The sequence below is a fragment of the Bombyx mandarina genome, chromosome 16, assembly GCF_030267445.1.
Source record: "Bombyx mandarina strain Sakado chromosome 16, ASM3026744v2".
In the NCBI taxonomy this organism is placed as follows: Eukaryota; Metazoa; Arthropoda; class Insecta; order Lepidoptera; family Bombycidae; genus Bombyx; species Bombyx mandarina.
Window position 1 is genome coordinate 1911920 of NC_143222.1, and position 18426 is coordinate 1930345.

Genomic DNA, 18426 nt, shown 5'->3' on the forward strand with positions numbered 1-18426 from the left:
TTTATTAAAGAATATTCGCCCAGGCGTTGGTGAATCGGGTCGCGTAAGGGGACAATAGGGTTTTTCGACAGGGCTGCCAATATTTAGTTGCTAGGTAGGTAACCTAACTTTAGGTAATTAACTTTTTAATATCTTTTATGAGTTACAAAACTTTGATGACTAAATTAAAATATTTAATATTCTTAAACACTAAATAAAAGTCATTTTCAGTTCAAAGAACTCAACAAAAGTATTGTGGCATCCCAGATTTGTCCCTATTGAAACCATTGCTTCGTCGCTAGTTCGAACCGAGCCCGCAATGTACACTGTACCATACCCGCGTGTTCCGGACAGGTCGATGACCGTTCAAGTCGATTCGATATCTCACATCCGTCTCGGCTCCGAGAACGAATCCCTCGCGAACGATTCACTCACGTGACCCTTAAACTCGTCACGGCGCGATATTATCTAAGATTTACTGCATTTTAGTGTTTTTACAACTTTAAACGCCTTGTACGGTAGATATGAGAGTTTAAGGGTTTATAAAATCACCGTATTATATTTTAATTAATTACATAAATGTAAGATGCCATTAGTACTATATCGTTTGTCTTCGTTTTCGGAAGCGGTCCCCTAACACCCAGTATAGTGGACTATCCACATACTACACTTTTAGAATGTACTGATTTAAAATGATTGTTTATAGTGTAGAGCTTACCGCTGGATGCGGGTGCGGGAGGTATGTGGGAGGCTGCTGGGTGGCAACCATCGCGTAGGGCACGGCTGCAACCTGTCGTCATATACAAATACATTTTATTTTTTATTTTCTTTTATTGCCCTAGTAGGCAGACGAGCATACGTCCCCCACCTGATGGTGAGTGGTTACCGTCGCCCATTGACTTCAGCAATGCCAGGGACAGAGTCAAGGCGCTGCCTACCGCTTTTTAGTAGAATCACAGACGAGTTTGTATTAAAAACTAAATTCACTTAATTTTCACAAGCAATTTAGATATGTTGGCCAACATCACCAATTGTATTGTAGAATAATATCAGTGTTAGAGACATAAAGTAGAATATGTATGATTTCAAACTAGAATTCCTTAAAACGCCTTTTAATAATAGATCTAAAATTAATATTAATCTAAAAGGTAGCAGGTCAAGGTACAAGACATTATATTATGTGACAATGATGAGGTAAATTTTTTTTTACTTGAATATATTTGAGTCGACTATTATCAAAGCCGGCAATGTGACTTTTGGACAATTATTGGTAAATCAGAAAAACGAATTATTGACTTTGTATTCCATTGGCAGTCACAAAACTCTTCTAATCGACATCTTAGATAAACAACAGGTTAAGTATTAACCTTTATTTAATGCAGGTTTTGAACCGTATTCTTTGAAGGAGACGATTATATTCAAATCAATCTGTATTGACATATCAATAACATTTTTTTGTCCAAATGCACAGATTGCCACCTTTGATAATAGACGACTCATTTACAGTATATTATACTTACAGTAGCTAAACTGTGCTCTTGTCTCTCTCTTTTATGACTCTCACTTTTTTGCACAGTGGCATTATTTTTGTAATGCAAGCCACTGTCTCAGAACCATTAGTTGGGAAATTTCTTAAATATTTTGAAGTCTGACTTTGTGTTGGCGGATCACTGAGACCCTAACTCATAATATTAACAAGCACAGCGGACGCTAACGGTGCAGTACGTACCATGTGCGGGGGTCCGGGGTGTGCGGCGGGCACGTAGCCCAGCCCGGGGCCCATCACGCTCACTCCCGACAGCCCCACGCCCGACGGCGTGCCCGGCGTGTGTGGCCTGGATAATAACAATGTCAATTATACAACACAATAATAAATCATATGGCGATGTATCGTTAAATACATAATATTTATGCTAACATTTATGCTACATAATATAATTTAGTGGAGCGTATTTTAGAATCTGCATAAATGTAGCAATATAGTGTTATATTACATGCCAGAATGAGAATCAGTTTTATTAGAATCGAAAAATATCTAAGCCAAGTTATCATTAGATATACGGATAGCAAATACGCGAATATGAAATTAAATTTCTTGATTTCGTCACAAGTTGACCAAGGCGCGTCGCAAAGCGTAGCTCACCGGCTAGGTGTGGGCGTGGTTGGAGACCTCGGCGTGAAAGTTTTGACTGCAGGGTTAAATTCCTTCGCGTTGGGGTTGAGGGTAGACTTCTTGAGGGTGAGAGCCACTCCGGGGGAGACAGCTGCCGGACTCTCTCGTTCTGAGCCACTCTCAGTCTGCTGCTGTTGCGTTTGTTGTTGTGTAGAGACAGACTGCGGAGGAAATTCCAGTTTATATACCGATAATGTGTTAGCTGCTTTTTATATAAAATAATCTTGTAACAATAATGTGGATCAATCAATCTATACTAATATTGTAAAGCTGAAGAGTTTGTTTGTTTGAACGCGCAAATCTCAGGAAATACTGGTATGATTTGAAAAATTATTTCAGTGTTAGATAGCACATTTATCGAGGAAGGCTATAGGATATATAACATCACGCTAAGACCAATGCAAGCTGAGCACCAATAAATAATGTTTAAAAATCGGGGTTTTAATCCCTTTTGAGAACTTCCACTGCTTCCACCTTCTATGTAAATGAAGAGGCGGGTAAAATTTAGCATTATGCCAAAATAACTATTCTACGCGGACGCAGAAGTCGCGGGCAAAAGCTAGTCTTTCAATAAAAATGTTCGTTAATATTGGGCCCAAAACATCATTGTTCATTTTGGTGTTTCTTGATGTATTTAGGCTTAATCATTTGTATTATTGTACCTTATTATGATGTGCAGGAGGCGTCTGGTGGGGCGGAGGCCGCTTGTGGTGTTCGGGAGGAGCGCCGGACATCGCGGACACTTCCGGCGGCGAGCACGCGCGGTGGGACGCTTGCTGCACAACAACTTGCTGCACTTGTTGTTGTACTTGCTGTACTTGTTGTTGGACTTGCTGAACTTGTTGAACTTGCTGAACCTGTTGTACTTGTTGAACCTGATGATAAAATATGATATTTACAAAATTAATAGGGTATTTTAATGCAGGCGTGTATTATCAGCATTGAAATGGTAATTCAATTAATAAAACTCAAAAGTTAATTCTTAAATGTCTACTATGTTGATATTAAAGTGGATGACATTGTCGTAATCAACATATTGAGAAATCGTGTAAATAGCGATTATTTATTTGGATGTTTTTTTTTTAAATATACGCATGTGGAAACTCACCGCAGGCTGTGGGTTATGTTGCGGATGCGTGGCGGCCGAGAGCGCGGTGGGGAGGGCGGCGGGGAGGGCGGGCTGCGCGGGGGGAGCAGGGGAAGACACCAACTTGAATTCTTGACCAAACTTACGAAGTTCCTGTAGTAATTATATTCAAATAAGTATTCTAGTAATTATAATACAAATATTGAAATTAGATTGCTGAGTCAACGGTTAGCGTCGATCCTGCTTTCGTATTTTGTTTACGAGATTAATATTTGACCTTGAAACTAAATACATTTAATGTCGGTACTTGGCAGAACGTTTCTGATGTGAACGCAAAATAAGAAAGCACTCAAATAAATTTGCTAAATCTAACATTAGCCTAAATATGACCATGTGTCTTGGTATAACATTCATCGTGACTTGCGTGCATTGTAGGCACCCTACCTGCACAGACTTCCTTCTTGCAGCAGCTTACTTTACATTATTCAATTTGATGTAACGGCGAAAAATTTACAGAACCAAGTGTTCCTTATGTGCACTGGTTTAATTACTGTATGCCAATGAGTATGTATGTATGTTCAATTCATTTACCAAATGCCTCTACCACGCTTTTCACTGCATGACTTTTGTTTGACCGGTAAACAATGCTTGAAGTCCGTCAATGTATTAACAAAATACAAACAAATAGATATTTCTAGGGGAGCGATTCAATTGTCTATTTTGTGTCTAAATTCAATGGTGTTATTTTTTTGCTTATGCTATTATGTCTAAATTCAATGGTGTTATTAGTTCATCGTGAAGTCGTAGTTCATAAGTAAATTCAACACGACCGCGGTGCAGCGAGCGCGTCGCCGGCTGCCGTAATCGATTTAAGAACTAAATTAATATTTTATTAAATTCCGGAATCGATTTCAACCGTTTCATAATAAAATGATATTGATATATATAGATGTACCTGCACTTCGTCCTGTCGGCGCGGCTCGGGCGCGTGCTGGTGGCGCGGCGGGCGCGGGTGCGGCTCCGTGCTCGCCGGCGCGTTCTGTAACATGAGACACGTGGTTGAGGCGGCTCGACACAGCTAGCCGCTCTATTCAGTCTTTGTTTAACCTTTTGACTTCATCGGTCATCGGTCATTGGTGCCCTTAGTGGCAAACTGAAGTAATTATGTCAATTTCTGTTACTGAGACACCGGAATATCTAGTAGACTCTGGGGAAAGACGAATCCGAAAATACTAAGAATTCATCTATCTCTAAGAAATCTAAAACATACATGAAAAACAAAAGAAGACAAAGATAGCGCTAGCACTGGTGGTAGGACCTCTTGTGAGTCCGCTCGGGTAGGTACCACCGCCCTGCCTATTTCTGTCGTGAAGCAGTAATGCGCGTTTGGGTTTGAAGGCTGGGGCAGCCGATGTAACTATACTGAGACTTTAGAACTTATATCTCAAGGTGGGTAGCGCATTTATGTCGTAGATGTCTATGGGCTTCAGTAACCACTTAACACCGGGTGGGCTGTGAGCCCATCCACCCATCTAAGCAATAAAAAAACAGAAATCAACATAATTATTTCAGTGTGCCACGTAGGGCACCAGTGACCTACATGGCAGTCAAAGAATTAAGAAGTGTATATATTTCATTTCAATCAAAGAATAATTTTCTTAATTTGGTATTCGTATTTTATCAATAACAGCGGAGGAATGAAAACGATTATAAATGTTAAACAAGCCATAATGTTTTTATTATTATTTTTTTTATTGCCCTTGTAGGCAGACGACGAGCATACGGCCCACCTTTTTTTTATTGCTTAGATGAGTGGACGAGCTCACAGCCCACCTGGTGTTAAGTGGTTACTGGAGCCCATAGACATGTACAACGTAAATGCGCCACCCACCTGATGGGCAGTGGTTACCCTCGCCCATGGACTTCATCAATGCCAGGGGCAGAGCCAAGCCGCTGCCTATCTAAAGTACTATGAACTTACGTGATGATGGTGCTGCTGTGGGAAGCTCTGCCTGGGATGCTGCGGGGGCGCCCGGGGTTCTCCGTTCACTTTACCGCTGCCAGAGCTTCCGTTATTTGGACTATTCCTAATATAAAACAACAATTAGTTTATTATGTCGACCAGGTTTTTGCAGATACAAAGCTTACATTTTTGATGACATTCAATGCAGACATCACCCTGCTATTTATTTTGCAGCAAAGCAGTCTACGTTTCGGTCTCAAGGATGTGGCTACTACACTATGTAATTGTAACTTAAGACTTCGGGTCTCGAGGAGGATGGCGACGTTTGCGTTATGATATCAATCAGTGGGGTTCCATTGCCATTGATTGAACACTGATTGGAATAAGAGTCTGTTTACTCATCAAAGTTTTAGCACGCATGTTACATTCAAAATGATGAGTTGACGAGTACGCTTTTTTTTTTCCTCCCTACCTATGCTGATAGCCTTGAGAGGCTATTTCAGCTTCTCCTTGACGTGTAGGTGAGCTCACGGGGCTCAAACCGGGTGTGTTGCTAACACTGGCCCTAGCAAGAGCAGTGCTTCGCAGAATCTACCACCGGATCGGCAACGCGACTCACTGAGAAGATCTGGCGAGAAACTCAGTGGGCTGTGTCTATGGGCTAATTCACTCGTCGAGCCCTTTGACGAGGACGGTGACCGGTGTTTGTGGTACCTAAAAGCACCGTTAATGGATCGGGAGGATGCGAGTACGCAGTAGTGCGTGCGACGTACTGGTGGTGGTGCGGCGCGAAGGGCGGCACGTGGTAGCCGCCGGCCTGCGCCGCGTAGCTCTTCCCGCCAGCCGCCGCCGCGCTGGGCGCCGGCTGGAACACAAACGGACTCATTCAATGGGACTGCACTCAACTCGGAGCTAACGGCTTTAGCAAATCGCCATGGCCTAAAGGATAAGACGTCCGGTGCATTCGTATGTAGCGATGTATCCTGCAGACGGGTACCAATTTTTCTTATGAAATACGTACTTAACATTCACGATTGACTGCCACGATGAAGGAATAGCATCGTGTAACAAAAATCAAACCCGCAAAATTATAATTTGCTTAATTATTGGTGTGGTAAGACGTCTTGAGTCCGTACGGATAGGTACCACCACTCTGCCTATTTCTGCCGTGAAGCAGTAATGCGTTTTAGTTTGAAGGGTGAGGCAGCCGTTATACTTACTGTACTGAGACCTTAGAACTCATATCTCAAGGTGAGTGGCTGCATTTACGTTGTAGATGTCTATGGGCTTTGGTAATTACTTAAGATCTGGTGTGAGCTGCTCCACCCATCTATGCAATAAAAAAAACGGGTAACAGAGGACATTTAAAGCAACGATTTATATATGCTGATCAAAATAAGGCAACAACAAAAAATGCTGTATAGTATGCTGAGAAATTGTATGCATTATATCAGACAGATTTAACAGAGCTAAGTCTCAGGTATTTTAAAATATCTCAAACACATTATACAATGCAATTTTCAATAGCTATTAATTATACAATTTTTAAGTTACAAATGTAACTTAAATTGTGTTCAGTATTGTTTTTAGTTTGCTAAGAGTACGGTACTCTTTGGAGTTGGTGTACCAAAGAGCACCATTTAACGGAGACAAGTGAGGGTAGAGGTGCGTTACCGGCGCGTCGTCGTGTCGCGGCGGCGTCACGTGGTTGCGCGGCCGCTGCTCCTTGTCCTTGGGCGGCGAGGGGGGCGGCGCGCGGGGCGAGGGCCCGGGCGCCGCCGCGGTCCCGCTGCTGCCGCCTCCGTTGTTGTTGCTGTTGTTGTTGTTGGGGCCCGAAGGCTTCACCAGCTTTCCGCCCTGTGAGTTTACAACGACAGTTAGTACGAGCTGTTACTACAATGATGAATGTACGGGTGTGTGTACATATTTGAAAATAACAACTATCATGAAAAAATATGGAATTATTTCTTTTGAATCTGGGAATCATTGCAAAGAAATTCATACAATAAAAATAAAATTAAACTAAGATAAAAATCTGATATAACATGATGCTCCAACGAAAAAGCTTAATATCAAATGACCGAAACGCCTATACACCTACTCTTAAATTACGTAATAATTACAAATCTCTAAGCTTGTGTTGTTACAGCCGTGAAGCAGTAATGCGTTTCGGTTTGAAGGGTGGGACAGCCGTTGTAACTATACTGAGACCTTAGAACTCATATCTCAAAAAAAAAAACTGCTTCGATCAGCGATCTCATGTCTCAAAGTGGACGACGACACTGCTGTTGTGATGTCTATGGGCTCCGCTAAACACTTATCAATTAAATGGACCGTGTTCTAGTCACCCACCAACAAAATGTTGTCTTTTATTTTTTATTGCTGTATAGGCAGACAAGAATATGGCCCACCTGATGGTGAGTGGTCATCATCGCTCATGGACTTCAGCAATGCCAGGGCCAGAGTCAAGCCGCTGCTTACCGTTTAATACTCTCCACAAGCCTTGTTTGAAGAAAGACATAAAGGCAGTCAATCAGAGTGGATCTCTTGTAGGGGCTGTGCTCTGTCATATGATCCGAAGGCATATTGATTCCATTGAAAGGGTATTGTGCTTAATTCGAAGTTAATTTCATTGTAATGCGGTCATGTACATACCATACTCACCTGCATATTTTTTCTCTTGTTCGGTATAACGTATTTCCCGGTAGAACTGCTGCTGTCCTGGGGCCGCAGCACGGCCGCGAACCTCTCCTCTTCGTCGCCGTTCTCCAGTTCGATGCGCGCTTTATACGAAGCCGCGCTTTCAATTTCTGCAGCGATCTCTTCCGCCTTAGCCTCCGCTTCGCTGATTATGAAAACAAATAAAATCTATGTAACAAATGCATAACTTTATCTAAACCGTTGGCATATTCCTAAAATAAAGCTCCAGTTTATTATAAAAATTTTGATTAAAATGTAAAAAGATCTCAATAAAAAAAGACTTAAATAATTTGCAAACGTAACTACGGATTGGCTAATATCGGGCATAATTTTTTTGCCAATTTAATATCTGCTATGAGCATTCTTTAGATATTTCAACTTTTTGTATAATTAAACTAGTTTTTTAACCAGATTTAAGCTTATACTTTTAATTAAAATTTAGTTTAAAAAAAACTTCTTCATATTAAGTTTTATAGAACATTTTTATTCTATATTCCAACTTATACTAATGGCAGAGGGCAGACATTCGTTTGTCAGGGACGATAAAATATATCGTACTTGTGGTCAATGTTGGACAAACTTTTGGGACGAAATTATGAGCTATGTCCAGATCAATGCATAACTAAATATCGCGTTGCGAAGGCAACGTCAGGTATTCCAGCCCACTGAGTTTCTCGCCGGATCTTCTCAGTGGATCGCGTTTCCGATCCGCTGGTAGATTCTGCGAAGCACTGCGCTTGCTAGGGCCAGTGTTAGTCACACTCCGGTTTGAGCCCCGTGAGCTTTCCGACACGTCAAGGAGAAGTATACTATACTGAGACCTTCGAACTCATATCCCAAGGTGGGTGGCAGCATTTACGTTGTAGATGTCTATGGGCTCCAGTAACTACTAACACCAGGTGAGCTGGTGTTAGTGGTAGATGGCCAAGCAATAAAAGAAAAAAAAGCTCTTATCAAATCAAATCAACAAATCTTTATTCAACATGAATGAAAGTACATACTTGTTGAACGACAAAAAGAACTTCCGCCAATTCACAAAAACTAGCCTCCGTCCTGAGAAGAACTGGCAAGAAACTCAGCGGGCATGTCTTTTTTTTTTAATATAAGTTTTTTTTTTTCAAATATTCATTTTTACAATCTCAAGGCTATCAGTATAGGAAAAAGGTTATCCAGGTGATGACTGACCGGTAGTCTTGCGTGTCCTTCCTTTGCAGCTGGACCGTGTATCCGGTGAGCGAGTGGTCGTACGTGCTGTGGACGCCGTACACCTCCTCGTTCTTGCGGAACATGTCGTTGGCGTCCCAGCCGTTGGCGCAGTGGTCGAGCTGCTCGAGGTCGTCGAGGCGCACGTCGCCGTTGACCGAGGGCGCTTCGGCGGAGTCGCCGTCGCAGCCGTCCCACGGCTCTAGGTGGCGCTCCTCCAGGGAACGACCGTTGCCTACAATTGTAACAAAATAAATAATAATTTTCTCTTTTTTTAATACGCTTTTATCAGCTTCAGACGTATGTATGTTTGTAACGGAATCTTTGAACATGATTTTGCCCCCCTTCAAAACGTCGGCCTAACTCGCAATTTGGTTTACTTATTAAGGACCGAAGACAATTCAATATTAAAAAAAATTTGAAAAAATTTAAATTCAACTAAAAAATGAAAAATAAATTAACGCCTACTACGCGTAACACGTAAAAGCTCCACGCTTTTTTACAATAAAATCATTTTTTCTTACACTATTTTTAATTCAAATTTATTAAATTTTATTTTCTATTTTTTTTTATTGCTTACATAGTTGGACGAGCTCACAGTTCACCTGGTGTTAAGTGGTTACTGGAGCCCATAGACATCTACAACGTAAATACGCCAACAATCTTGAGATATAAGTTCTAAGATCTCAGTATAGTTATATCGGCTGCCCCACCCTTCAAACCGAAACGCATTACTGCTTCACGACAGAAATAGGCGGGGCAGTGGTACCTACCCGTGCGGACTCACAAGAGGTCCTACTACCAGTAATAAATTTACAAAAAATGTTGTAATTATATTTAGTTCTGCACAAGTTTACATACAGGTCGAATGTGTTTAGTTTGAATCGTCCTACTTGCGTCGAAAACCCTCAATGCTGAGGATCGTGGCCTCCTCTAAGAACTTTCTCCTGCATTATCCTGCGCCACTCCTGCCTATCCTCGGCTGTGTGGATAGCAACGTGGACTGAAGTGTTGAGAGTGGAGCGTATCTGGTCTGACCAGCGCATTGGACTTTGGCCTCTGGACCCTCTTCCGCATACTTAACCTGTTACCAGCAGCTTCTCTAAATTGTCACCTCTTTTCTGGCAATGTGTTCAAAGAACTCAAAATTACTCCGAGCGCATATAGTGCTGAGGCGCATCGGACTCTTCCTCCTACTAATAAGTTTGTCTTTATTCTGTACACTAAAAACTACATATTTAAAAACAATAAACATTTACCATTAAATTTGCTAGATATTGCTGTGTCTGTTTGGAAAACGTCGTGTGTCGCATATTCAAGGTCAGAGTCCTTGGCCCTGATGTATACAACATCCTGGGGCTTGAAGATCAGTTTCTTCACAACGGAGTCCACAGCTACGACTCCTTCTTGGTCGACGCGGTGAGCCACTTCTAATACCACCTGGTGAAGAATAATCAAGTTAAAAATTAATTTTACTATATATTTTTTATGGCCGTTGTAGGCAGACGAGCATACGGCCCACCTGATGGTGAGTGGTTACCGGCGCCCATGGACTTCAGCAATGCCAGGGGCAGTGCCAAGCCGCTGCCTACTAAATAAGTTCAACTTTTGATTATTAATTTGATTTGATTTAATAAGAAGACACAAAACAATCACGTCTCCAGTGTGTTTAGTGCGAGTTTTTTAACGTTCTCGATAGCGTAAAAGTTAACTCAAATTTGTATGGAGTTGGAACGTTTGCCGCTAGGGGCGTTGTTTCTACCGCATAAAAAAATGTGTTAACTTTTACGCTATCGAGAACGTTAAAAAACTCGCATTAAGCACACAGAGGTTTCCTGTAATTCACTAGTTTACCCTGTCTCCTTTTCTCGATTTCGATTGCACGCACGGCAAGCGAGCGGGCCGTAAAACTATAAGCCAAGTCAAAATACGACATTCATACGCCGATCATTCCATCTATTGAGTAAAAAAAACAAGAAGAATTTTTTTGCTACATTTGATACCAAAACAAAAATAAATCACACGTACATTATTAAGAATGGTGTTATCCCTACAAGTGATCTCTTGCAATTTTTAAAGGAATAATAGAATTATATTATACCCTAGACGAGTGGATATGTTAAAGTTTATTTAAATTTATAGTTTAAAAAAGTTCTAAGTAAATCACCAAACTGTAGTGATTTTTTACTATTTTTTTTGCTTTCGATGGCAGACGATCTTAAGGTTCACAAATGCTGGGTGATTACCAATGCTCATGGCGGTTAAAAATGCCAATGCCAAAACAATTGAGACTCTTTTTAACTTCTTTCATTTTGATTATTATTAATTTCCATGTATGTTGGCACAATGAGTGCCTTGCGTTAGTTTAGTTAACCTTTTACCTAACACGTAATTGTAGCAGCAATTTTTTTTGTAAAGGCCGATTTCAAACAATCCATATATTTGATTCGGTCACAATCGCACCAGTTAAAAATCATTTAGATTTAGAAGGAAATACAAGCGAAACACACAGATATATCAGCCGGAAAGCGCGCATAAAAAAACTGATACATTACATATTTTATCTACGGGTCGGTTTCATATCATTAAAGGTCACAACGAACTAAATCCGTGCACATTAAATATCAATGAATGGTGTTTGTATTCATGGGAACTAGAGGTCCCGCAGTAGTCGAAATTCGACTATAATCAATTGGAATTGTAAGTTTGTACACTATTATGATTGTATTTTATACTTCTATAATCACAAATTTCGCCAAGACTACACTATAAAAAATATTAACAAAGACAAACAATATTTAATCTATTCTCAAATTGACCACAGACGTCAAGAACAAAAGTTTGACAATAAATAGTATGCATGCGTGTGTGCGTCAAATACATGGTATGTAGTGTGTGTAATGTTTTCTTTATTGATTTAATGTATCTTTTACGTATTATTTAAAAAAAAATTATTATTGTGCACTTCTTCTCTATAAGTGTGGAAAATTTCATACTCCTCCGTCCGCGCAATTTTCGTAAAAAGGGATACAAAGTTTTTGCTTCACGTATTAATATATAGATATCGAGTGGACATACGAGCTCACGGCCCATCCAATGGTGAATGGTCATTATTGCTCATTGACATCGACAAAGCTTGGGACACACTTGCTGGCTATACCAGAGTAATCTCTTCGAGCTTCGTTTGAACACGGAGGCATCATAGCGCTCAGCAAGCGATGCGGAAGGATATTCGTTTCAAAGCCGGATGGTACGTCACGCATTACAGTAACATGGAGGTGTCATAGACATACGTATGTGGGACTACACTGTATACCTATTTATTGCAAGCCCGCTCCGGCTCCGCCCGGTCTTTAACAAAAATTTCAACGATATTTCAAGTTGTTTTATTTTTTTAAAATAAAAGAGGACTTCTTGTAGCATAACTATAATAGTCAGACATATGCTGTCGCGACACTTTTCGTAAATAATAATGTGTTCTACAAAGTGGTAGTACATTATTTTATTCTATCATCAATAGTTTTCGCAGCGCACGCGCTGTAAAGAATATTTTAGGTAATTTTTTTTACAATTTGGGTTACATTATTGGAGTTTTAGTGAGGATTCCTAACTTTTTTCAGAAAAGATTGTAATATTATATAGCCTATGTCACTCGGGAATAGTGTAACTTCCAAACAGTGAAAGAATTTTTCAAATCGGTTCAGTAGTTTCGGAGCCTATTCAATACAAACAAAGAGACAGATTATTTCAGCGTAACCTAAGCTAATAGATGAGCTCACGGGGCTCAAACCTGAATGATGCTAACAATGACCCTAGCAAGAGCAGTGCTTTGCAGAATCTACCACCGGAGCGGAACCGCGACCCACTGAGAAGATCCGGCGAGAAACTCAGTGGGCTGTGTCTGTGGGTTAATTCGCTTGTCGAGCCCTTCGTCGCAAGTGACGGGTTCGACGAGGACGGTGACCGGCGGAATCCACGCCTACCTTTTGTTTATACTGACTTAAAGAGTACTCGGCAGAAAGCAATTGTTTTTAGTTCTCCAGGCATTGCCAATGGTCATAAACAACGACACAACATCAGACTGTCCGTCAATGGCAATAAAAAGTTGAAAATGTGTTAAGTATAACAAAGCAGAATCTTTACTTTGTCTGGTCGATATTGCTCAGGTAAATAAAGAAACAATAGCCTGAATATAAGTTACATTTTATGAAGGGAAAAAATGTGATTCACCATGTCCAAATAAATATTAATCTAGCATGTTAATTTTTGTCCCTCTTCCTCCTTACCTATTGGACGGTAGCTGAAGGGGCTATTTCAGGTACGTTATGACAAGTAGGTGAGCGCTCACCGAGGTGAAGTTGAGAGATAATGTTATCACTGACCCTAGTAAGAGCAGTGCTTCGCTGAATATACCATCGGACCGGAATCGCGACCCACTGAGAAGATCTAGAGAACAACTCAGTGGCTTAACGTTTTTCTTGTAAAAAAATGTTCTCTAGTGCAAAAGCATCTTCTATTGTTTGATAGATTTACGTTTTAGCTTGTAGCTATGTAAATATTCTTGAAACTATTAGAAACGCGATTGAGGTTTGTAAAATTTTGTTATTTCAACAGTTACGTTGCTAATAAAGTTATTGAAGTATACGATACAATGTCGAACTTTCGGCCTGATAGGAGAAAAAATAGTATGTGCACAATGTACTATTTCGATAGTCTTTCGTGCTCGCCACTCAGTTCTGCTTGAAGTTCGACGAATTCAGTGACACGCGTAAACCAGCCTACCTCGTACGGCGTAAAGATTTGTTTCCAAAGTGACTCGTCTTGTTATGTGGACATACACAGACTCGACACGATTATTTCTTCTTAATCGTTTCAATCTTGACGCGCCTTGCGATGCCCGACATCTCTCGCCATACACACGATAGTACAATCTGTGTGTTAACGCCCTTAGATTAAAGATTTGCCAAATTGAAACGACTTTATTTTTACTTTGTCCAATGCTTATTTTCGCGGTTTTTTTTTATTGCTTAGTTGGGTGGACGAGCTCACAGCCCACATGGTGTTAAGTGGTTACTGGAGCCCATAGACATCCACAACGTAAATGCGCCACCCACCTTCAGATATAAGTTCTAAGATCTCCAAGTAAGTTACAACGGCTGCCCCACCCTTCAAACCGAAACGCATTACTGCTTCACGGCAGAAATAGGCAGGGTGGTGGTACCTACCCGCGCGGACTCACAAGAGGTCCTACCACCGGATTTCTTGAAGAATATCTCTCTGGTAGCTTAGCTTTTACGATGAGCGATTTAAGACCACCCCTTCACATTGAATGGATGGTGCTACGAATTCACTACGAAAATAAATTAATTACGATGATTTTTGTCAAAATGTTTCTATATATCAAGCTCTTAGATCGTCGATAAGCGAATAAGACTCGACGAAAACTCACAGTCATCTCGATAATCTCAAAATGATTCGCTACGAACAAGTGACAAATCAGAAATAGCGAAAAAATAGAACTAGAAGGAGGTTATCAGTCGTCGATACAAAAATTTATCGATATTTACAGGTATTGACGCTACGACAGGCCAAAGCGATTTTTCCCATTAAATTACCAAAAAAAAAGTTTAAACAATTTAAAAATAGTCGTCTAAAGAAACAATGTATTTTTCTAGTATGTACATTGATACGTACGGGACAGCTGTGTCCGTCCGTCTGTGAGACGTACGTTTCAGTCTGAAGGGTGTGAAAGGTAAGATTCCAATGAACTCGAAGACTTTGACCTGACGTCTCAAGGTGATTCGTTAGCGTGTCTGTTCTTCGGTGACCGTAAAGTTCTTTAGAAATACTACTACTATATAACACCAATGTCTTATTAAAATTAAAAAAAAAACTAGAAAAAAAGGCGGTTTTAGGTTTTGAAATTTTGTTTTTAAAAGTATGCGAAAATACACATGTGACATTTTGTTGGGATTTAACTTGTAGTAACTGTTTAAATCTATAATCTGCTAACATTTAATATAATATTTATTTTAATTTAATTCAAGTTTTAATCAAATAGATATAATAGAATAGTTCTATTGGTGGTAGGACCACTTATGAGTCCGTGCGGGTAGGTACCACCACCACGCCATTTCTGCCGTGAAGCAGTAATGCGTTTCGGTTTGAAGGGTGGGGCAGCCGTTGTAACTATACTTGAGACCTTAGAATATCTCAAAGTGGGTGGCGCATTTACGTTGTAGATGTCTATGGGCTCCAGTAACCACTTAACACCACGTGGGCTGTGAGCTCGTCCACCAATCTAAGCCATAAAAAAAAAGTGGAAAAAGAATTTCATTCAATTAGTACTGGGCTATCTATCGGCGGTAGACACATGCAGGGTGAATGAACTTGTATAGCGAAATCAAAACACCACGGAATTCGCTTTCGCTTGTGTCGTTCTCGTCTATCGTTTGATTTAAAATTTTACGGGCAATTTGTTCGAAGGATTGTCTTGTAGTATCTATCTTCAGTTCACTCTCTCCGGTATCCCCGGAAGTGCCGCAGAGTATTGAACTACTTACATCTTTTACGATTCAATCAACATTACTAAAGCTGAAAGTGATTTGTATAAAACATTCAGAGAGGACTCTGACTTTAATAGTCAACTCGGCTGTTAAATAACTATAATGTAGACGACCATGACTTGCTTTTTTAGCCTACTTATTCTAGTAACCTCAAAGGGTTATTATACTAGATTCACCTAACGAGTAGGTGAGCTCACGGGGCTCTGACCTGACGAATTCGCTAACACTAGATCTAGCAAGAGCAGTGCTTTGCAGAATCTACCACCGCATTGGAAAAATCCGGCGAGAAACTCAGTGGGCTGTGTCTGAGGGTTGCTGTGATTTGGATATTACCTTCGGTCCATAAAAACCACGATGTGAATGCCATCACCCACCCTGAGCTATGAAGTCTGAGGTTTATTGCTACTGTATAATAACTCTCCTACCCTTAAAAGCGGATCTCACGACTAATTCGAGGCAGATAATGGCCTAACTATCAGCAATTACGTAAATCACTAATGATTTAAACAACCCGTTACTTCGTTTTCTATTTGAACCGAAACTGCTGCTCATGAGAATTTTTTTTAATGGTAATAAATAAATAAATATTTACTAACAATCATCACGCCACGTTAACTGGTCCCGTGCTAAGTTCTTAAAGAACTTGTGTTACAGGTACCAGATAACGGATATAAATGTAAGATTTTTATTATACACATATATATATATATATATTATATAGATATTTAATATACATCCATAACCCTGGAAAAGACTTTTATATTTATCATACAAATATACTCCCTTGGCGGTATTAGAACCTGCGACCCCCTTGTGTCGTGACCATGTCACTAGCCACTACACCAGACGACCGTTAAAAGAAATGATCTAGTAATTTTGAACGATGAATCAGATCAAAGGAACTTCTTAAAGGTCGCCTGCCCATCAACTCGGAAGTTCAACAAGGCTGAATATATAAAATTCACAACGCTCTAATGCGTTATCATAAAATTTTCATGGAAACGAATCAAAACCTATAAAAGATTAGGTAGGTACCAAAGAAATATTTTTATATATAAAAAGTTTAGCGATGATCTTAAAGCTCAATTTAGCACACGATGGATATGAATTTTGGATTTGTGACGTTGTTTTTAATTGTTCTAATGTTTTTATCACTTCGGAGAAGGTTGCTAGCATAGTACTATCAATATTGTAGAGGTGGCGACCGAGACGTTTATAAGTAATATGTGTATATATTTTATATTACTTAACGACCGTCAAGGCGATTCGTGAGTGTCACTTTCACTGGTTTTCCTAATGCACGTTGGCAGTACGCGCGGACGACGGTTGCATTCCAGACTGTATGTAGCGCATACATATAACTGTTAGCAACAAATAACTTCGTTGGTTTCAACTTTATAATTTCTAAACGAATTAATCTCATTTGTTATAATTAAAAAATTAAATAAACACCACACAATTTTAATATAAACTGTTCCCTGCAAAGTTTATCCTTTGATTAAAAGGTGATTAGTTTTACAATTTGTCAAGTTTCAAAATTGACGTGAACAAATTATAAAATGAAAGATAAAATAATAAATATATTACAAAACGGCACACCAGTTTCTATTAAGAAATTCCGAATCTGTACGGGGCAAAGACCGCAGCGATTGATTTTAGATTTTGCTAGCGATGACGTCAGAGCGAAGGACCGATTGCATTACCGAAGGTGACGCGTCCACAAAGGGGTGGACAGCAGACACGAAAGGGGGCTCGGGGAGAGGATCCACACCCAGAGTGCCCCCAAGTTACCCCAAGACACCTACCCACGAATCGAATAAGAAAATTAAACTACATTTTACAGTCCAGGGCAAATTCTAGAGCGTCTGGGGTGCAACGAAATGCGCGCGCATCTCGTAAAGATTTCTAAACTAAGTTAGCCGCCCCGTAACTAGGTTTCACGTTCGATTTTGTCACACTAAACGCGCCCCTTGAACACAAAAATATTGTCCCAACAATTAATCAATAAATCGTAAACGATCTATAAACCGTTGGAACTACTAAGGTCGTTTTAATAAAAGCGTCACTACGTGCCCTCCGTTTATGGGACACAAAGGCGAAATTTGCGAATCGCGTGTCCCGAGATAACATCGCGCAGTTGACAGGACTGTTTTACTGGTGGTAGGACCGCTTGTGAGTCCGCGCGGTTAGTTACCACCACCCTGCCTATTTCTGCCGTGAAGCAGTAATGCGTTTCGGTTCGAAGGGCGGGGCAGCCGTTGTAACTATACTTGAGAAGTTAGAACTGATATCTCAAGGTGGGTGGCGCATTTACGTCGTAGATATCTATAGGCTCCAGTAACCACTTAACATCAGGTGAGCTGTGAGCTCGTCCACCCATCTAAGCAATAAAAAATAAAAAAAAAGTAAAATTCAAAGGCTGCAGATTAATCAGTGTTTCTCAATCTGGAAGCAGCGTTTCCGTGTTATCTACGTGTACTTACGCTGCGAATAGGTCCTGCCGAACGCAATTTAGTAGTAGGTCGGATCAATAAACGCATGTTGTCGGCGAATTCAGATAAGTTTAAAAGCACCGACTGCACCTTTCGTGGCTGCAACATCTATCTGGATATTACGCTGACGTTGTCTCCGAACAGATGACACGGAATATGGTATTTTTTGTTGCTCACTACATGTCTTTTTTACATCTTTTTTAGATCGGAAAAATGTTACGTTCAAAAAACTCGACAGAAAAAAGTAATTTTTAATATTATGC

The 18426-nt window shown here is 40.3% G+C and overlaps 1 protein-coding gene across 11 annotated transcripts in view; it reads right to left on the reverse strand.

The window, feature by feature from the left end:
• The window catches only part of LOC114241980 (uncharacterized), a 46336-nt gene that overhangs the window by 15535 nt on the left and 12375 nt on the right, over positions 1-18426 (reverse strand). For 6 of the 11 annotated variants that reach the window (XM_089733839.1, XM_089733843.1, XM_089733836.1 and 3 more), the window contains exons 3-14: positions 10365-10545; positions 9088-9340; positions 7867-8047; positions 6877-7059; positions 5976-6067; positions 5221-5326; positions 4195-4278; positions 3261-3392; positions 2815-3027; positions 2123-2313; positions 1709-1814; positions 698-769 (exon numbers count right to left, since the gene is read on the reverse strand). In XM_089733839.1, the coding sequence (XP_089589965.1) occupies positions 698-769; positions 1709-1814; positions 2123-2313; positions 2815-3027; positions 3261-3392; positions 4195-4278; positions 5221-5326; positions 5976-6067; positions 6877-7059; positions 7867-8047; positions 9088-9340; positions 10365-10545 (1794 nt within the window). Of the gene's footprint in view, positions 1-697; positions 770-1708; positions 1815-2122; positions 2314-2814; positions 3028-3260; positions 3393-4194; positions 4279-5220; positions 5327-5975; positions 6068-6876; positions 7060-7857; positions 8048-9087; positions 9341-10364; positions 10546-18426 lie in introns of all 11 variants that reach the window. The other 5 variants (XM_089733838.1, XM_089733842.1, XM_089733835.1 and 2 more) reach the window with 1 other exon arrangement.